Source organism: Arachis stenosperma, chromosome 6 (genome assembly GCF_014773155.1).
Source record: "Arachis stenosperma cultivar V10309 chromosome 6, arast.V10309.gnm1.PFL2, whole genome shotgun sequence".
Classification (NCBI taxonomy): Eukaryota; Viridiplantae; Streptophyta; class Magnoliopsida; order Fabales; family Fabaceae; genus Arachis; species Arachis stenosperma.
The window spans coordinates 113363756-113384986 of NC_080382.1; the positions used below are offsets into that span (position 1 = coordinate 113363756).

Consider the following 21231-nt stretch of genomic DNA (forward strand, 5'->3'; position numbering starts at 1 on the left):
TTGCCTCCTTGGGAAGTACAACCAGCGCCATCTTTAGACTCATTGCTATTCCAACTGCCACCAGCTGCCCCTCCACTACCTGAGCTCCAGCTCGACCATTGCTTAGTACTTCCACCTCCTTGACTTCAGCTCTGCCCATCCTTGTCACCACCTTCCCGGTTCCATGCCCCAGATCTGTTACTATTCTTCCATCCTTCTACAGTATCTCCCTCCTTCTAGTCAGAAGAACCATCCCCACCAGAATCCCTTCTACTGCTCCAACCTCTAGATTGGTCACTCCTTCCACGGCCTCGGCCCCCAAATCCTCTCTCTGATCCCCATCTGCCACCAGAACCTTTTTCATTTGATCTACCTTTGCCACCAAACCCACTACGATCTCCTCTCCCTGCTCCCCATCTACCACCAGAACCACCAAACCCACCACGATCTCCTCTCTCTGATCCCCATCTGCCACCAGAACCTTCCCTATCTGATCTATCTCTGCCACCAAACCCACCACGATCTCCTCTCCCTGCTTCCCATCTGCCACTAGAACCACCAAACCCACCACGATCTCCTCTCTCTGATCCCCATCTGCCACCAGAACATTCCCCATCTGATCTACCTCTGCCACCAAACCCACCACGATCACCTCTGCCACGAAAGCCCCCACGTTCTCCCCGACCACGAAATCCCCTGCGTTCACTCAAGGTAGGAGGATGCAGATGAAGAGCCTTCAGGAAGTAAGAAGAGTAAGAGAGATGCAATAAAGCTACCTAGAAAGTACAAGGAGTTTTCTTGTGCTTATTGTGGGACAAAAGGTCACACAAAGAGAAGCTGCTCCCACATAAAAGCTGATGACATTGCAGGGTTTTATCATCTATGGAGGGGTTAAATTGAGTTGATTCAAATTTTGCCACATCATTCACTCATCAAGAATCCACCCTGGCAAGTTGCGTGACACATGGATACACACGCTGGCGACTTAACATGCCACATCAGCGTTTCATTAACGGAACTATCGACAAGGGCAAACGTGGGTCACAATTCAATATTTGAGGGTTTTAATTGGGTAACTATAAATTTTGGGGTCCAGATTGAGGCACCTCGAAAATTTCAGGGGCCAAAGTGGGATTCAACTCGCCAAGAACCAATTGCCACTCGCGGCCGTTCCGCCCGTGACCGCCGCTTGCGAGTTCAGATGCGGTGGCTTTGGTGGTGGCCTCCGTATCATCGCCGCTCTTGCCCGAAGATCTGCGTTCGCCACGGTTGCTCCATCAACAAGGGTTGCAAACGTTCTCTGCCTCCCCTTCACGGCAGCGTCGTCCTCCACGCTGCTTGCTATCACCTCGTCGTTCGTCGCGTTCTTTCTTGCAGCTGCTCCGCCTACGACCGCCGCGTCTGTGAACCAGTAACGCAGCTTTGGTGTCGGTTCCCGATCCAATAGATCCTCGTCCTCCACCTTCCCCTTCGCGACGGCGCCGTCCTCGGAGCCGCTTCTGGCCGTGAGTTCCCAATCGTCGTTGCCCCGAGTGGTACCATCAGCATCATCACTGTCAAATGCCATCGCGGTAGATAATTTTATATGTGCCTCTGAATTTTCTACTTGTTGAATTGCGTGTGTCGTAATATCATAAATTGGAATTGATGATGCTGGAACTGGACCTTGAAATTTTGATTGGATTTCTAGATCTGAGATTTGAAATTCTGCTTGCTCTGTAGATTCTGTTGAGTCTTCTTGTTGTTGCTGTGGCTGAACATGAAAATCAAAAGTGGTTGTTGTTGAGCAGTTTGTTGTTGAAATCCCTGATGAACCTGAACCTTGATTTGCAAATTGTTTTTCATAAAATTTTGCCAAAGATAAAGCACCAAAAATAGATTTTGGATTTTCAGCGAAAACTTCTCTGTGAATCTAGATCTGTAGCCCATTAATGAAGCAATGCATCAAAATTTCATGATCACGCATATGAACACGATTTGCATAAGCTGTGAATTTGTCGTAATACTCACTCACAGTGGTAGTTTGGATGATGTTTGAGTCCGTCAAATCATTCCAAATATTAGATAGAACGGTCAATGAAAGCACCATTGTAAGGAGGAAAGAAATTAGAACAGAAAAGAATTAATGGATCAGAGAGAAATTAGGAAGAATCATGAGGGAGAGAGATAATTCCATGAAGGGAATTCCAAAAAAAGAACTATATTCATTACTCAATTCATCCTTTCCATTACATTTCTACTTTTTCTATTTATAGTAATTCAAATACTAATAAAACTATTCTAATTGGGCCTTGGCCTATATTTTACTCATTACACTTTCTCTCTCGTATCGAAACCCAGAGCCCAGAAAACCCCGTCGGCGGCAAGGCGAAGGCGTCTCCCTCTTTCACAGCCCTCCCTCTCGTCCCTGGCTCTCTCTCCCTCACGTCTCTCTCTCCCTCACAGCTGCCAAGGCGGCAAGGCGCGCTCGTCTCTCCTCTCTCAGGTCTGTGGCGGACAGCGGTGAGGTGCTCCTGTTCTCTGCCGAAAAGGTCCTTGTCTGGTAAGCTATTTGTTTATTTTTCTTAACTTTTCTTTTATTTTTCTGTTTGTGAGAGGGATGATTGATACTTTGATGATTCTGTTCTCTGTTTGGGGGAGAGACATTTGATGATTCTCTTATTATTATTGATTGTATGTTATTGATTTACTGATTAATCTTATTGATTACTGATTTAAGTGATTATTGATTTAGATATTATATTATTAATTCTAGCGATAGTTAATGAATGTTAAATAAGGAAGTTTGGGTTGTTTGAGTTGATATTTTATTGTCTCAGCAAGCTGTACATCACTAAAGAAATTGGTCTCAAATCTTGTTTTGGCAAGCAATTAATTTTGTTAATTTTTAAATGCAAGACAAACAACAAGCTACAATAGCATAGACCAAGTTATGATGTGCTAGAACCAAAATACTATGAAAAATAAAGAATTGCAACAAAAGTACAATAATACGTAGGAGTTCTAATTAGAAAAGTGAGGAGAAAAAAATAAATATGAATTTAACATCTCGTTTTTGAAGTTTAAACATTTCTGAAATTTAAACTAACAAGTTTCACAAAAGGCATCATGAGCTAAACTCCCTTCCCTTAGTCATCCTTCTTAAAAACATTCTTTTCTAGTGGACTCGCAGAAGGTGCTGACTTAATAGATATACAGAAATGTAACTTCATCTGTGATGATCCTAAGCCTTTTGTAGATCCTCATTCATTAAAAACTAGGGTGCTCTCCCACGTGATAACACAAAAACTCTTCAAATAAAGTCAAATATCTGCACGTTAGGACTCAGCAGAAGATGTGAAGGAAGCATATTCCTTTGCATTACCAGTGATGAGTTATAAAAATCAAGAGAACAAAACTCAAGCTTCTTGGACTAAGAAAGGTGACTTTGCCGCCTCAACATTATCATTGGCTTTGGAAGCAATGAAAAACTGTGGTTAACTTGCTACACAACCTCAGGTCAAATCCAGTAAAAGCTCCATCATGAAAATAGTGTAGAAATCTCCTCTTCCATTCACCTGCTATTATATCCTCTTCTTGCTTTATCCTTGTTGGGTTTATTGATAGTATGGTGCTTGATGAGCGGATAATTTATACGCTTTTTGGCATTGTTTTCATATAGTTTTTAGTAAGTTTGAGCTACTTTTAGGGATGTTTTCATTAGTTTTTATGTTAAATTCACATTTCTGTACTTTACTATGAGTTTGTGTGTTTTTCTGTGATTTCAGGTAAATTCTGACTGAAATTGAGGGATTTGAGCAAAACTCTGAAAAAGGCTGACAAAAGGACTGCTGATGCTGTTGGAATCTGACCTCCCTGCACTCGAAATGGATTTTCTGGAGCTACAGAACTCCAATTGGCGCGCTCTCAACGGCGTTGGAAAGTAGACATCCAGGGCTTTCCAGAAATATTTAATAGTCCATACTTTATTCGAAAAATGACGACGCAACTTGGCGTTGAACGCCAAGTACACGCTCCTTTCTGAAGTTAAACGCCAGAAAAACGTCATGATCCGGAGTTGAACGCCCAAAACACATCATAACTCGAAATTCAACTCCAAGAGAAGCCTTAGCTCGTGTATTGATCAAGCTCAGCCCAAGCACACACCAAGTGGGCCCCGGAAGTGGATTTATGCATCAATTACTTACTCATGTAAACCCTAGTAGCTAGTCTAGTATATATAGGACATTTATCTATTGTATTAGACATCTTTTGATCACTTTAAGTCTTTTATCATTCGGTCACTTGATCATGGAGAGGGCTGGCCATTCGGCCATGCCTGAACCTTTCACTTATGTATTTTCAACGGTGGAGTTTCTGCACACCATAGATTAAGGGTGTGGAGCTCTGCTGTACCTCGAGTATTAATGCAATTCTATCTTCTTTCATTCAAATGCTATCTTAGTTTTATTCCAAGATATTCATTCGTACCCAAGAACATGATGAATGTGATGAATCAATAACCCTCATCACTATTCTCACTGATGAACGCGCGTGATTGACAACCACTTCCGTTCTACATGCAACAAGGCTTGAATGTGTATCTCTTAGATTCCCCAACAGAATCTTCGTGGTATAAGCTAGATAGATGGCGGCATTTATGAGGATCCGGAAAGTCTCACCTTGTCTGTGGTATTCCGAGTAGGATCCTGGGAATCCGGAAAGTCTAACCTTGTCTGTGGTATTCCGAGTAGGATTCCGGTAATGAATGACTGTGACGTGCTTCAAACCTGTAACCTGCTGGGCGTTAGTGACAGACGCAAAAGAGGGATTCTATTCCAGTAGGGAGGGAACCAACCGGTGATTGGCCGTACTGTGACAGAGTGCGTGAGCATTAGCTTTCACTGCGAGGATGGGATGTAGCTATCAACCATGGGTGATGCCTCCAGACTGGTTAGCTGTGCGAGTGACAGCCGCATAGGATATTTCCCCGTGAGGATGAAAGTAGCCACAGTTGATGGTGAACCCCTATACAAAGCTTGCCATGGAAAGGAGTAAGAAGGATTGAGTAGAAGCAGTGGGAGAGCAGGCGTCCGAGAGCTCTACAGCATCTCCATTCCGCTTATCTGAAATTCCTACCAATGAATCTGCATAAGTATTTCTATCCCTTTTATTATTCCTTTTTATTTACAATCCAATAATCACAATTACCTTTTTAATCTGCCTAACTGAGATTTGCAAGGTGACCATAGCTTGCTTCATACCAACAATCTCTGTGGATTCGACCCTTACTCACGTAAGGTTATTACTTGGACGACCCAGTACACTTGCTGGTTAGTTGAACGGAGTTGTGTCCACTCATGCCAATTTCTTAAATTCCATAATTTTACAATGATACCAAAAGGCACAAAATAGGAATCACAATTTCGTCCACCAAGTTTTTGGCGCCGTTGCCGGGGATTGTTCGAGTATGGACAACTGACGGTTCATCTTGTTGCTCAGATTAGGTAATTTTCTTTTCAAAAATCTTTTTCAAAAATTTTTCTTTTATTTTTCTTTTTTTTCAAAACTTTATTTTCGAAAATAATTAATAAAAATCCAAAAAAATTAGAAAATAATAAAAATCAAAAATATTTTGTGTTTCTTGTTTGAGTCTTGAGTAAATTTTTAAGTTTGGTGTCAATTGCATGCTTTAAAAATTTTTCTTGCATTTTTCGAAAATCCCATGCATTCATAATGTTCTTCATGATCTTCAAGTTGTTCTTGACAAGTCTTCTTGTTTGATCTTGATGATTTCTTGTTTTGTGTTGTTTCTTGTTTTTCATGTGCATTTTTGCATTCATATTTTTCATGCATTAAAGATTTCTAAGTTTGGTGTCTTGCATATTTTCTTTGCATCAAAAATTTTTCAAAATCATGTTCTTGATGTTCATCATGATCTTCAAAGTGTTCTTGGTGTTCATCTTGACATTCATAACATTCTTGCATGCATTCATTGTTTTGATCTAAAAATTTCATGCATTGAGCATTTTTGTTGTTTTTCTCTCTCATAATTAAAAATTCAAAAAATCAAAAAAAATATCTTTTCCTTATTTTCCTCCAAATTTTCGAAAATTTGGGTTGACTTGGTCAAAAAATTTTCAAAATTAGTTGTTTCTTACAAGTCAAGTCAAAATTTCAATTTTAAAAATCTTATCTTTTCAAAATCTTTTTCAAAAATCATATCTTTTTCATTTTTTTTCTATTTTTTTCGAAAATTTCAAAATCTTTTTCAAATTATTTTCAAAATCTTTTTCTTATCTTTATATGTAATTTTCGAAAATTCACTAATAATTAATGTGATTGGTTCAAAAATTTGAAGTTTGTTACTTTCTTGTTAAGAAAGGTTCAATCTTTAAGTTCTAGAATCTTATCTTGTAGTTTCTTGTTAGTGAAGTAAATAATTTTAAAATTTTTAAATTAAATCTTTTTATCTTTTATTTTATCTTTTCCAAAAATTTTATCTTTTTCAAAATTTGATTTCAAAATATCTTATCTAACTTACTATCTTCTTATCTTTTTCAATTTTAATTTCAAATCTTTTTCAATCAACTAACTAACTTTTTGTTTGTTTCTTATCTTTTCCAAAACCACCTAACTACTTTTCCCTCTTCTATTTTCGAAAATGTCTCTCTCTTTTTCAAAAATTCTTTTTAATTAATTAATTATTTCATGTTTTAATTTTAACTACATTTTATCTCTAATTTTCGAAATTCACTAACTCTTTTTCAAAATTTTTTTCGAATTTTCTCTTCTCTTTTCTTCTTCTATTTAATTATTTAATTACTAAACACTTCTCTTCACCTCTCTTCATCCATAAAACCGAATTCATTCTTCATTCTTCTACCCCCCCTTCTTTTTCTACTAACATAAAGGAATCTCTATACTGTGACATAGAGGATTCCTCTTTCTTTTCTTGTTTCCTTCTCCTTCATATGAGCAGGAACAGGGATAAAGGCACTCTTGTTGAAATTGATCCAGAACCTGAAAGGACTCTGAAGAGAAAATTAAAAGAAGCTAAATTACAACAATCCAGAAGAGCCCTTCTAGAAAATTTCGAACAAGAGAAGGAGATGGCCGAAAATAATAATAATAATGCAAGGAGAATGCTTGGTGACTTCACAAAACCAACGTCCAAGTTTGATGGAAGAAGCATCTCCATTCCTGCCATTGGAGCCAATAACTTTGAGCTTAAGCCTCAACTAGTTGCTTTAATGCAACAAAACTGCAAGTTTTATGGACTTCCATCTGAAGATCCTTATCAGTTTTTAACTGAGTTCTTGCAGATCTGTGAGACTGTAAAGACGAATGGAGTTGATCCTGAAGTCTACAGACTCATGCTTTTCCCTTTTGCTGTAAGAGACAGAGCTAGAGTATGGTTGGATTCACAACCCAAGGATAGCCTGGACTCATGGGATAAGCTTGTCACTGCATTCTTAGATAAATTCTTTCCTCCTCAAAAGCTGAGCAAGCTAAGAGTGGATGTTCAAACCTTCAAACAAAAAGATGGTGAATCCCTCTATGAAGCTTGGGAAAGATACAAGCAGCTGACTAAAAGATGTCCATCTGACATGTTTTCAGAATGGACCATATTAGAGATATTCTATTATGGTCTCTCTGAATTTTCGAAAATGTCATTGGATCATTCTGCAGGTGGATCTATTCACCTGAAGAAAACGCCTGAAGAGGCTCAAGAACTCATTGACATGGTTGCAAACAACCAGTTCATGTATACTTCTGAGAGGAATTCCGTGAACAATGGGGTACCTCAAAAGAAAGGAGTTCTTGAAATTGATACTTTGAATGCCATATTGGCTCAGAACAAAGTGTTGACTCAACAGGTCAACATGATCTCTCAAAATCTGAATGGATTGCAACATGCATCCAACAGTACTAGAGAGGCAGCTTCTGAAGAAGCTTATGATCCTGAGAACCCTGCCATGGCAGAGGTTACATGGGTGAACCTTATGGAAACACCTATAACTCATCATGGAGAAATCATCCAAATTTCTCATGGAAGGATCAACAAAAACCTCAACAAGGTTTTAACAATGGTGGACGCACTAGGCTGGGCAATAGCAAGCCATATCCATCATCTTCTCAGCAACAGACAAAGAACTCTGAACAAAACAATTCTAATTTAGCTAATATAGTCTCTGATCTGTCAAAGGCCACTTTCAGTTTCATGAATGAAACAAGATCCTCCATTAGAAATCTGGAGGCACAAGTGGGCCAGCTGAGTAAGAAAGTCATTGAAACTCCTCCCAGTATTCTCCCAAGCAATACAGAAGAGAATCCAAAAGGAGAGTGCAAAGCCATTGACATAGTCAATATGGCCGAATGCACAAGGGAGGAGGGGGACGAAAATCCTAGACACTAGGAAGGAAGATGATGAATGCATCATCCTAGGAAGACCTTTCCTAGCCACAGCAGGAGCTGTGATAGATGTCAACCGAGGTGAGTTAGTCCTTCAATTGAATGGGGACTACCTTGTGTTTAAGACACATGGCCATCCCTCTGTGACAGAAGAGAGTAAGCATGAAGAGCTTCTCTCAGTTCAAGGTCAAGAAGAGCCCACACAGTCAAACTCTAAGTTTGGTGTTGTGAGACCACAACCAAACTCTAAGTTTGGTGTTCAAACCCCATATCCAAACTCTAAGTTTGGTGTTGGGAATACCACACTTAAATTGACCTGATCACCTTGTGGCTCCATGAGAGCCACCGTCAAGCTATTGACATTAAAGAAGCGCTTGTTGGGAGGCAACCCAATTTTATTTATCTAATTTTATTTTATTTTGTTTCTTTGTTATTTTTGTGTTTAATTAGGTACATGATCATGAGGAGTCACGAAAAAAAAATAAAAAAAATTAAAAACAGAGTCAAAAACAGAAGAAAAAAATTTTTTCACCCTGGAGGACGCACGGGCTGGCGTTCAACGCCCAGAAGGTGCATCTAGCCGGCGTTCAACGCCAGAACAGAGCACCATTCTGGCGCTGAACGCCCAAAACAAGCAACAACCTGGCGTTAAACGCCAGGATGGTGCACAGCAAGGACAAACTGGCGCTGAACGCCAGGAACAAGCATGAAACTGGCGTTCAACGCCAGAAACATGCATTACATGGGCGTTGAACGCCCAGAACATGCACCAATGGGCGTTTGAACGCCAGAATGGTGTGCAAAGGCATTTTACATGCCTATTTGGTGCAAGGATGGAATTCCTTGACACCTCAGGATCTGTGGACCCCCACAGGATCACCTCAGGATCTGTGAACCTCACAGGATCCCCACCTACCTCGCTCTCTCTCTCTCTCTCCATTCATGGTCATTCCTTCTGTTTTCATTCACCACTCACCCTTTCCCATAAACACCACTCACCTTCAAAATTCAAAATTCTTTCCCACCCAATCCCACCCATATAGCCGAATCCATCTCCCCTTACTCACCTCCATTCTCTTCTTCTTCTTCTACTCTTCTTTTCTTTTTTGCTCGAGGGCGAGCAATATTTTAAGTTTGGTGTGGTAAAAGCATAGCTTTTTTGCTTTTCCATTACCAGAGAAACCTCAAAGGGAAGACAAAAAACTTCCACCTCTGAGTCATGGGAGATGAAAAAATTAAAAATATAAGCCGTCATAGCTCAGTGGTAGAACATGTGGCTGCAAATCAAGAGATCCCTGAGATACCTCAGGGGATAAGTTATCCTCCACAAAAATATTGGAAGCAACTAAGGGGAGGAACACAAAAATTACTATGAATCATTCAACAAGAAGCAAGGAAGAGACATAGAGGAGCTCAAAGAGCACCATTGGACCTTCAAAAAGGCGCCACCCTCACTCAGGTGGATTCATTCCTTGCTCTTTATTTCTTTCTGTTTTCGGTTTTTAATTATTGTGTTTATCTATGTTTTGTGTCTTTATTTCATGATCATTAGTATGTAACCATACCTTAAAGCTATGAATAAAATCCATTAGTCCTTCACCTCTCTTAAAAAGAAAAATGTTTTAATTCAAAAGAACAAGAAGTACATAGTTTTCGAAATTATTATTGAATTTAGTTTAATTATATTGATGTGGTGACAATAATTTTTGTTTTCTGAATGAATGATTGAACAGTGCATATGTCTTTGGATATTGTTGTTTATGAGTGTTAAAATTGTTGGTTCTTGAAAGAATGATGAACAAAGAGAAATGTTATTGATGATCTGAAAAATTCATGAAATTGATTCTTGAAGCAAGAAAAAGCAGTGAAAAAAAAAAGAGAGATCTAAAAAGAGTATATAGAAAAAGAAGGAGCAATAGAAAAAGCCACGAGCCCTTAAAACCAAAAGGCAAGGGTAAAAAGGATCCAAGGCTTTGAGCATCAATGGATAGGAGGGCCCAAGGAAATTAAATCCAGGCCTAAGCGGCTAAACCAAGCTGTCCCTAACCATGTGCTTGTGTCATGAAGGTCCAAGTGAAAAGCTTGAGACTAAGTGGTTAAAGTCGTGATCCAAGGCAAAAGAGTGTGCTTAAGAGCTCTGGACACCACTAACTGGGGACTTTAGCAAAGCTAAGTCACAATCTGAAAAGGTTCACCCAGTTATGTGTCTGTGGCATTTATGTATCCGGTGATAATACTGGAAGACAAAGTGCTTAGGGCCACAGCCAAGACTCAAAAGTAGCTGTGTTCAAGAATCAACACGCTTAACTAGGAAAGTCAATAACACTATCCAAAATTCTAAGTTCCTAGAGATGCCAATCACTCTGAACTTCAAAGGAAAAAGTGAGATGCCAAAACTATTCAGAAGCAAAAAAGCTACAAGTCCCGCTCATATAATAAAATTAATATTCATTGATATTTTGGACATTATAGTATATTCTCTTCTTTTTATCCTATTTGATTTTCAGTTGCTTGGGGACAAGCAACAATTTAAGTTTGGTGTTGTGATGAGCGGATAATTTATACGCTTTTTGGCATTGTTTTCATATAGTTTTTAGTAAGTTTGAGCTACTTTTAGGGATGTTTTCATTAGTTTTTATGTTAAATTCACATTTCTGTACTTTACTATGAGTTTGTGTGTTTTTCTGTGATTTCAGATAAATTCTGACTGAAATTGAGGGATTTGAGCAAAACTCTGAAAAAGGCTGACAAAAGGACTGCTGATGCTGTTGGAATCTGACCTCCCTGCACTCAAAATGGATTTTCTGGAGCTACAGAACTCCAATTGGCGCGCTCTCAACGGCGTTGGAAAGTAGACATCCAGGGCTTTCCAGCAATATATAATAGTCCATACTTTATTCGAAAAATGACGACACAACTTGGCGTTGAACGCCAAGTACACGCTCCTTTCTGAAGTTAAACGCCAGAAAAACGTCATGATCCGGAGTTGAACGCCCAAAACACATCATAACTCGAAATTCAACTCCAAGAGAAGCCTTAGCTCGTGTATTGATCAAGCTCAGCCCAAGCACACACCAAGTGGGCCCCGGAAGTGGATTTATGCATCAATTACTTACTCATGTAAACCCTAGTAGCTAGTCTAGTATATATAGGACATTTATCTATTGTATTAGACATCTTTTGACCACTTTAAGTCTTTTATCATTCGGTCACTTGATCATGGAGAGGGCTGGCCATTCGGCCATGCCTGAACCTTTCACTTATGTATTTTCAACGGTGGAGTTTCTGCACACCATAGATTAAGGGTGTGGAGCTCTGCTGTACCTCGAGTATTAATGCAATTCTATCTTCTTTCATTCAAATGCTATCTTAGTTTTATTCCAAGATATTCATTCGTACCCAAGAACATGATGAATGTGATGAATCAATAACCCTCATCACTATTCTCACTGATGAACGCGCGTGATTGACAACCACTTCCGTTCTACATGCAACAAGGCTTGAATGTGTATCTCTTAGATTCCCCAACAGAATCTTCGTGGTATAAGCTAGATAGATGGCGGCATTTATGAGGATCCGGAAAGTCTCACCTTGTCTGTGGTATTCCGAGTAGGATCCTGGGAATCCGGAAAGTCTAACCTTGTCTGTGGTATTCCGAGTAGGATTCCGGTAATGAATGACTGTGACGTGCTTCAAACCTATAACCTGCTGGGCGTTAGTGACAGACGCAAAAGAGGGATTCTATTCCAGTAGGGGAGGGAACCAACCGGTGATTGGCCGTACTGTGACAGAGTGCGTGAGCATTAGCTTTCACTGCGAGGATGGGATGTAGCTATCAACCATGGGTGATGCCTCCAGACTGGTTAGCTGTGCGAGTGACAGCCGCATAGGATATTTCCCCGTGAGGATGAAAGTAGCCACAGTTGATGGTGAACCCCTATACAAAGCTTGCCATGGAAAGGAGTAAGAAGGATTGAGTAGAAGCAGTGGGAGAGCAGGCGTCCGAGAGCTCTACAGCATCTCCATTCCGCTTATCTGAAATTCCTACCAATGAATCTGCATAAGTATTTCTATCCCTTTTATTATTCCTTTTTATTTACAATCCAATAATCACAATTACCTTTTTAATCTGCCTAACTGAGATTTGCAAGGTGACCATAGCTTGCTTCATACCAACAATCTCTGTGGATTCGACCCTTACTCACGTAAGGTTATTACTTGGACGACCCAGTACACTTGCTGGTTAGTTGAACGGAGTTGTGTCCACTCATGCCAATTTCTTAAATTCCATAATTTTACAATGATACCAAAAGGCACAAAATAGGAATCACAATTTCGTCCACCAGTGCTCTAGGAGAAAATTACAATATTATCTAATTTGGTGGACATGAATCATACCATACAAGCAAAGATGAAACCATATTGTGCAATTGTGTGTTGACATCAAAATTGTATCATGTTTTGAGGTATTGTCTGTCAAACATTTGATGCACCACAAAGACCACCACTTTGCGTGATAGAGTTAGAGACAATGATTTTACTTGAACCATCAGTATCTTCATTCATGATAATCAATTTCAACTATATTGACTCCAGCTTCCTTTAACATATTTCCTCCCTTAGTTTAAATTGTAGCAGCATTAGGTTGCTTCATTTCTTGCATTCTTATTAGATCTGAGATTCTTCCAGCAGCAACATAAATGCCAGAAACCAGGAGTGAATCTGTAGGATGCTCTGTATAAATGTTGCTTAGCATATCTTTCACACATTCCCCCAATTTAACATCACCGTAGACTTGGCACGTAGAAAGCAATGTACGCTATGCAGTTACGTTGCCCTTTATAGGCAAGCTTTCAAATAGTTTGTGCGCTTCATGTAGCATCCCTGCTCGACCCAGAAGATCAACCAGAGATCCATAATGTTCAACTCGTGGAGAAAAGCCATATTTGCAAACCATGCTCGTAAAAATTTCCATCCCCTCAATTACATATCTTTACCCTTCATCCTCTCAAATATGTCAGTAGCCTTGTCTAGAAAGCCACATTTGGCATATGAATCAACAGGTGCTGCTCCAAGAACTGCATCCAGCTCTAGTTTCTCCTCTTCCATAAGACTAGTAACATATCGTATTACTTGCATAGATCCGGAAGCAGGGCAACTCGAAAGTAACCCAACTAAGGTAGAAGAATTAGGTTTAAGACCTTCAAGTTTCATTTGTTGCAGGAATTTCGTTACCTCTCCAAGCAGCCAATTTCTTGCATACTTGCCAATCAAGCAGTTCCACAAAATAACATCATGTTGAGCAACACCATCAAAAACTCGATGCGGCAAATAGATACGACCCATTCTTGCATAGAGATCAACCAATGCAGTAAGAATGTTTAAATTATAACCAAGTCCAAGTTGGATATAGTAACCATGGATTCACTTGCTTCCAAGAAAACTCCACATATCAGCAGCTGCCGACAAAAGACTTAATGCTGTTGCAACACTCGCTTCAACCCTGCAGCAACGCATCTTCCGAAACAAATGAAAGGACAGTTGAGGCTAAGAAGCAAGTGGCCAGCCATCAAAGTGTTTCATGAGACCGAGTCATTTCGTTGGCAAAATTCATCAAACAGGTTGTATACATCTCCAAGTCTTCTGGAAACACAGTAGAGATGCAAAAGGGTATTCCTAAAATCAAGAAAAAGCTGAGTTCTAGACTTGAGCGTAGGCCATGAAGGCCTCACCCAAAGACAAGGTTGGAAAGCCTAGCACAAGCCTTGATGACACTGATGAAAGAGAAGCGGTCAATGAGAATTGGGCAATTCCTAAGTTGGGTGAAAAGGGGCAAGGCCTTGGCAGGGGAGTTGCTGATGGAATATCCCCTGAGCATAGTGTTGAGCATGACAAGATTGGAATTCGGAGCAGAATTGAAAATGGAGGCAGCATAGTGGACGTGTGAGATTGAAGCTGCGAGGAACTCGTTGAGACGAAAGGGAAGGTTGATGAGTGCTGTTTTGAGTATGAAGGCGTGAATTTGAGGAATGTGGGATTGGGTTTTGCATGATGATTCCAAGAAAAGAGCTACCTTTTGATGCAAATGCAATGCTGGAACACCCTCTTTTATTAGCCACAATCAGTAAATGAAGTTACTTACCAAATTGACTCAATAACGAGAGAAGGAGGAGTTGGGGGAATGCGGAAGGAACCAAGATGTTCAGCCTGCAGTTCTAGTGGCCCTTGTTGGTCTTGGTCTCTCTCAAGTTCTCTAGCGTAGCACAGAATCATATTTAATTAGTTATGAATTTTTCATTCATTTGAATTTCTTAACTCATTCTGAAACTTTACTACCTATAAGTAGATGAGAGACTTTATCATTAGAAAGTAAAAGGTGTTTCTGATGATGCTGACTTGCTGCTAAAAGTAAAATAAAATAAGGAGGATGACTAAGGGAAGAGATTTTAGGCTTTTAGCTCATATGCCTTTTGTGAAACTTGTTAGTTTAAACTTCAAGAACGTGATGTTGAATTCATATTTATTTTCTTTCTCCTCTCTTTTCTTATTGGAACTCTTATTTGTTATTGTACTTTTGTTGTAATTTTTATTTTTCATAACATTTTGGTTCTGGCACATAACCTTGTCTATCCTATTGTAGCTTGTTTGTCTTGCATTTAAAAATTAACAAGATTAATTGCTTGCCAAAACAAAATTTGAGACAAATTTCTTAGGGATGTATAGCTTGCCATATTATTTTTCAATGATGTTTGGAAGACAATAAAAGATAAGCCCAAATTTGTCTTATTTAACATTCATAAATAAGGTAAGTTTGGGTTGTCTTTTTATCATCTCCCTAGTATTACTGTTTTGATCTACTTATAAGTAGTAAAGTTTATGGATGAATTAAAAAATTCGAATGAATGAAAATTTAATAAATAATTAAATTTGATTGTGTGTTGCACTAGAAAAGTTGAGAGCAACCAAGACCCACAGGGGCTACTAGAATTGTAGGCTGAACGTTTTGGTTCTTCCGGATTCACCCAACTCCTTCCCTCATTATTGGGTTGATTTGGTGAGCAACTTCATTTATTGATTGTGGCTAATGAAAGAGGGTGTTCCAGCATTGCATTTGCATCACAAGGTAGCTCTTCTCTTGGAATCATCATGCAAAACCCAATCCCACATTTCTCAAATTCACGCCTTTATGCTCAAAACCGCACTCATCAACCTTCCCTTCCCGCTCAGCAAGCTCCTCGCAGCATCAATCTCACACGTCCACTACGCTGCCTCCATTTTCAATTCTGCTCCAAACCCCAATCTTTTCATGTTCAACACTATGCTTAGAGGATATTCCATCAGCAACTCCCCTGCCAAGGCCTTGCCCCTTTTCAACCAACTTAGGAACTGCCCAATTCTCATTGACCGCTTCTCTTTCATCACTGTCATCAAGGCTTGTACTAGGCTTTCCAACCTTGTCTTTGGGCGAGGCCTTCATGGCCTTGCACTCAGGTCTGGAACTCTGCTTTTTCTTGATTTCAGGAATACCCTTTTGCATTTCTACTGTGTTTCCAGGAGACTTGGAGATGCTCACAACCTGTTTGATGAATTTCCCCGACGAAATGACTTGGTCTCATGGAACACTTTGATGGCTGGCCACCTTCTTGCTTCTAAGCCTGAGCTGACCTTTCATTTGTTTCGGAAGATGCGTTGTTGCGGGGTTGAAGCGAGTGTTGCAACTGCATTGAGTCTTTTGTCGGCAGCTACTGATATGCGGAGTTTTCTTGGAGGGAAGTGTCTTCATGGTTACTATATCCGACTTGGACTTAGTTCTAATTTGAATGTTCTTACTGCATTGATTGATCTCTATGCAAGAATGGGTCGTATCTTTTTGGCACATCGAGTTTTTGATGGTGTTGCTCAAAAGGACGTTATCCTGTGGAACTGCTTGATTGGCAAGTATGCAAGAAATGGGCTGCTTGGAGAAGCAGTAAAATTGCTGCAGCAAATGAGTCTTGAAAGGTGTAAACCTAATTCTTCTACTTTAGTTGGGTTGCTTTCGGGTTGCCCTGCTTCCGGATCTATGCAAGTAGTACGATACGTTACTAATTTTATGGTAGAGGAGAAACTAGAGCTGGATGCAGTTCTTGGAACAGCACTTGTTAATGCATATGCCAAATGTGGCTTTCTAGACGAGGCTACAGACATATTTGAGAGGATGAAGGGTAAAGATATGAAAGCATGGACAGCCATGATTTCAGGTCATGGAATTCACGGCCAGCCGACTAATGCTGTTAATCTTTTCAACAGGATGGAGAATGAAGGGTTTAGACCAAATGAGGTTACATTCTTGGCAGTTCTCAGTGCTTGTAGCCATGGAGGGCTTGTAATTGAGGGGATGGAAATTTTTAAGAGCATGGTTTGCAAATATGGCTTTTCACCACAAGTTGAACATTATGGATCTTTCATTGATCTTCTAGGTCGAGCAGGGATGCTACATGAAGCGCACAAACTAATTGAAAGTTTGCCTATTAAGGGCGATGCAACTGCATGGCGTACATTGCTTTCTGCTTGCCGAGTCTATGGTGATGTTAAATTGGGGGAATGTGTGAAAGATGTGCTAAGCAGCATTTATACAGAGCATCCTACAGATTCACTCCTGATTTCTGGCATTTACGTTGCTGCTGGAAGAATCTCAGATCTAATAAGATTGCAAGAAATGAAGCAAACTAATGCTGTTACAGTTGAAACTGATGGAGGAAATATGTTGAAGGAAGCTGGAGTCAGTATAGTTGAAATTGATAATCAGGGATGAGGATATTGATGGTTCAAGTAAAATCATTGTCTCTAACTCTATCACGCATAGTGGTGGTCTCAATACCTCGGGACATGATACAATTTTGATGTCAACATTCAATTGTGCAATATGGCATCTCTGCTTGTATGGCATGATTCATGTCCACCAAATTAGATAATATTGTGATTTGCTCCTGGAGCACCATACCGTCAATAAACCCAACAAGGGTAAAGCAAGAAGAGGATGTAATAGCAGGTGAATGGAGGAGGATATTCCTACACTATTTAATTCTGCAATGACTTGTGACTTTATTAACATAGAAATGATCTCTCCAATATGTTTAGTTTGCATTTCAATCTTTCACAATTTTATTGGGAATTCTGTATCATTTGGGGTTACTTCTAATATTTTTCTTGTTCATACTTCACATTCTCAAAGTTAATCAGCTGCTATTTTGGATTGGTAAATTGCTTCTGGTCTTAATCTTCCGTTACCAATCATTCTTTCAAGCATTTCATTAGTGCGTGAGTATATTATTTTTCTACCACTAGTGGTTACCCTAATGATGACAAGTTATGATAGTATTGTATATTTATATGGCAATATAACATGCTGGCTCTTATTATATCTATTTATATTGCTTGCTGAAAATTGAATTTACCATAATTTGATACTCACCAGTAATCTAAGTAACAGGGCAATCATGTTCTGTAGAAGTCAAATTTATACTAGAATTGCATCCTTTGAAGCATTATGAATCCCCCCCCCCCCCCCCCAAAACTTTTTTTCTATTTTTGTTATTGTTATCATGAAATAAAAGACAGCACTGTTTGTTTGGAAACACTAATTGCATTTGCATGTTAAAGGAGTTTAAAATCGAGGTTTAATCAAATAGTATTTACTTTTTGCATATTGAAGATTGATTGCTAAACTGCTATATAATGAAGTTGCACTAACATCACAAATATTGGCAGAGAATGTATGAGTTGAGACTGCCAATAAATTTGTTTAAATGAAATTCAGTCTTTTGCTCTTATTAATTATGTTTCTTTCCTATATATTGACATGTGTACGAAAATGCATGCTTACTCCATTTTAATTATAAATATACTCATCTTAGTGCTTTAGTCTTGTCAAAAACCAATAGATGAAACTGAATTTTATTGACTTTACTTTCTTTTTCTCTAACTCCAACCATTTACTATAGTAAGTTTCGAACTTTTGATGCAAATAAGTATCTTTAGTTCATCTCAACATGCTGCTTCCTTATTTTGCTTCATTGGCAGGGATTCTTATATGGTCTTCTTATTATTATTAAATCTCAAAAATGCATAATAATGCAAACTTGCACAGCTTCACTGGGAACATCATCTTCCGGTGGTATTGCTTCATCTGATGATGCCTCTGAGAGGATCAAATCAGGCTTCATTCACTTCAAGAAAGAGAAATGAGTTAGTAACTTACCGCTGTTTCTTTATTCAAATTCTTTCCTTTCATTTTTTATACCTTAAGCTTTCTCATTTTCTCAATTGTTCCATAGCGAGAACCTTGCTTTGTATGTAAACTTGCCAAAGGACAATCCCCCAAGATACTTTTCTTTCTTTTTTTAATAATTTCATTTTTTTCTCTTAATTAATTTTTTTCTATTTTTGATTTTTTGCTAATGACGATTTTGATTTTTGAATTTTATTGTTTTTTAAAGACAAGCTGAGGCGGATGCTGAGAGGATTAGTGTTGGTGTTACTAGCAAGGCACAGCATCTTTGATGCTTTGTCCAAAACGTAAGTTGCATTAGATGTTATTGAATTTCGGTCAGCTCTTTTTGGATCACATTGTAGCTTGGATTTTGAACCATTTTTGCATTTTATACTGTTATTTTATCACTGAAAAATAAGTTCCATTTCTTGGTTTGGTAGTTTATTAGTACTATCGCAGGATTCTAATGTTTAGTTTTCTATCAGGATTTTCAATCCTTCCTAGGTTTTTTTTTCCTGCATGACATGATTTTTGGGTGGAAAATGTGTTAATTGAATGCTGAAACTTTGCTACATACTGTCGTAGTCTTGTAGACGCTAGAATTATGCTTCATGTGGTTTTGGCCATGGCCCCATGCCAAGTTGATACTTTGTTGCTAGTTGGTTCTTCCACACTTTAATGGCGCATCACGTGTTTATAGGCAATACATTAGACCTTTCTATATGAACCCACAACTTTTGCACCTGCCGCAGATGCCACGAACTTCTCACATGTGGTATGTTCCAAGAAAGAACATATTCAGCAAGTAAGACGATGTTTTGACCGTGGCTGAGAGATACATGGAAGAGCATGGACAGAAGCCTTTGAAAGACTCATAAGCAGGGTAACAAAAATTTGCTATGTTGTGCACACTACATGATTCACAACTTTCTCACCCTTTAGCTTAGGTAATGCAAAATTTATAAAATTTTTATATTTAGCATTAGTCAGAAAAAGGATTCAATCTTAAAGAAATAATACGCACATTGAAAAATTATAATCATAAGAGAAGATGGCTAAATAATACTGATATTACTTTATTCTAGAGTATATTATATTTACGTCATTGATTTTTCTAATGATATACAGATTTAGCACTATCTCTGTCAAAACTCAAAGACTTCACAGGGAGGAAGACGCTTTACAGTGATTAAATAATGTACTATATGTTATTTGTAATATTGCATATGGAGGTTGATTGTCAAATTCAGTTTTGGTTATTCAAGCATTTTGGAACAATAGGCCACTAGAAATTATTGTAGTTAACGTATCATGTGCTAGAATACTTGGCTTAGTTGGCTGACTTGATTGTTTATTTAATTATTAAATATATTCTAATTTTAGTTTTATTTCAATTTTTCATTGTGAAATTGGATGAAAACAGCGGTAACTAGAATCTGGTTAATTTATATATATTTTTTCCATACAAATACAGGTTTATTGGAAAGGAAAAATATATAAAAAAAATCTGTCACTGTTACTGAAAGAAAAATGATTTATTGTTATAGAAGGATCTTCTGTCGGTAATTTGGTAACCTTGTCAAATTTTGAAACCCTGTTTTCGGTGGAATTTTTGTCGGAAATAAGCTAAAATCTGTCGATCATTTTTCGACTAAAATAAAAAAATGTCGGTAAAAAATTACTGACATCTTTTACGGACAGATAAATTTTGTCAATAAATTTATTGGTAATATAAAGTCTGACTATAAAAATAAAGAAATTTGTTGGTAAATTTGTCTATTTAAACTTTTTTTAATAGTGTAAATTAGTGATAATTATTTGGTTGATTCAAAAAAATAATATAAAATATGTTTATTATTATAATTTTTTAAATAAATTATTTATTAAAAATATATCTCTTGAATTTTCTATCCAAACACATTTTTTGTTATGTGGGTAACCTGAGATTAATGAATTGGGCTTGTAAGGTTGGCCCAAGCGTCAAGAGGAGGTGGTCTCCGACTTGGTTCGTGTCTGGGAGCCGCCGTCCGACTTGTGTATGTGAACGAATGGGTGGTACCTGCAAAGATACTCCGATACCTAAGTCAGCAAGGGGTTAAGCAGGTTTAGAGAGTATTGGCACATAGAGATACCTGATGGGTGTCAGTGTATATATAGTGGTGATCCAATAACCACTGTTGGAGTAGTTCCACTTTTCTGGGTGGATAACCGTCCTTTTATCTTAGGGTAGTTAGGATATGTCTCCTGGAAGTGAGTTGAGAGATTTTAGGGGCAGTTACTTATTTGAATAAGTGTTATCTGCCAGCTACCCTTCGAGCCCGACTTCCTTGGGATGGAGTTTGTGTTGAATTCGTCCTCTTCTGAGGAGGTCGGTGGGTAGCGAATGCCAATCTTTGAATTGGGTCTTTTTGGTTTATTTAGACCTGGGCCATAGCATTGGGCCAGGGTATGAACAGTGCCCCTACTCGAGTCCGATCTCTTTTGCTAATGAGTTGGATTCGAGTATTGAACTCGGGTCTGTAGCCGACGTGATTTTTTCTTAAAACCGATGTGATTTTAAATTTCCTAACCGTCGTGTCTAATCAAACGTCACGTCCGTTAGGGTT

The 21231-nt window shown here is 38.6% G+C and overlaps 2 protein-coding genes and 1 pseudogene across 5 annotated transcripts; 1 reads left to right on the forward strand and 2 right to left on the reverse strand.

Annotated features, from left to right (window-relative positions):
* Window positions 1-215: 215 nt before the first annotated feature.
* Window positions 216-1546, reverse strand: LOC130934422 (uncharacterized). The gene is made up of 2 exons (XM_057864000.1): window positions 1124-1546; window positions 216-713 (listed from the first exon to the last, which is right to left on the reverse strand). Exons 1-2 carry the CDS (start codon window positions 1544-1546, stop codon window positions 216-218), a joined length of 921 nt encoding a protein of 306 aa, XP_057719983.1.
* An 11451-nt stretch (window positions 1547-12997) lies between these two features.
* LOC130934424 (pentatricopeptide repeat-containing protein At1g26900, mitochondrial-like) lies at window positions 12998-14646 on the reverse strand (annotated as a pseudogene).
* A 754-nt stretch (window positions 14647-15400) lies between these two features.
* On the forward strand, window positions 15401-19958 carry LOC130936010 (pentatricopeptide repeat-containing protein At1g26900, mitochondrial-like). 4 transcript variants are annotated; one of them, XM_057865974.1, is made up of 5 exons: window positions 15401-17404; window positions 18436-18600; window positions 18852-18930; window positions 19211-19572; window positions 19754-19958. In XM_057865974.1, the coding sequence occupies exon 1, from the start codon at window positions 15458-15460 to the stop codon at window positions 17165-17167; it is 1710 nt and encodes a 569-aa protein (XP_057721957.1). In that variant the 5' UTR covers window positions 15401-15457; the 3' UTR covers window positions 17168-17404; window positions 18436-18600; window positions 18852-18930; window positions 19211-19572; window positions 19754-19958. The 4 variants fall into 4 exon arrangements, with proteins under 4 accessions (XP_057721957.1, XP_057721953.1, XP_057721955.1 ...); XM_057865970.1 differs by having other exon boundaries at window positions 19326-19572; XM_057865972.1 differs by having other exon boundaries at window positions 19378-19572.
* Window positions 19959-21231: the final 1273 nt, after the last annotated feature.

Bases quoted from the DNA above. Each gene is read 5' to 3' on its own strand.
- LOC130936010 (XM_057865974.1), top strand. From the start codon at position 15,458: ATGAAAGAGGGTGTTCCAGCATTGCATTTGCATCACAAGGTAGCTCTT.
- LOC130934422 (XM_057864000.1), bottom strand. From the start codon at position 1,546: ATGGCATTTGACAGTGATGATGCTGATGGTACCACTCGGGGCAACGAC. The intron at 714-1,123 runs GCGAGTTGAATC...TACTTCCTGAAG, and splicing joins CGAGTGGCAATTGGTTCTTG to GCTCTTCATCTGCATCCTCC.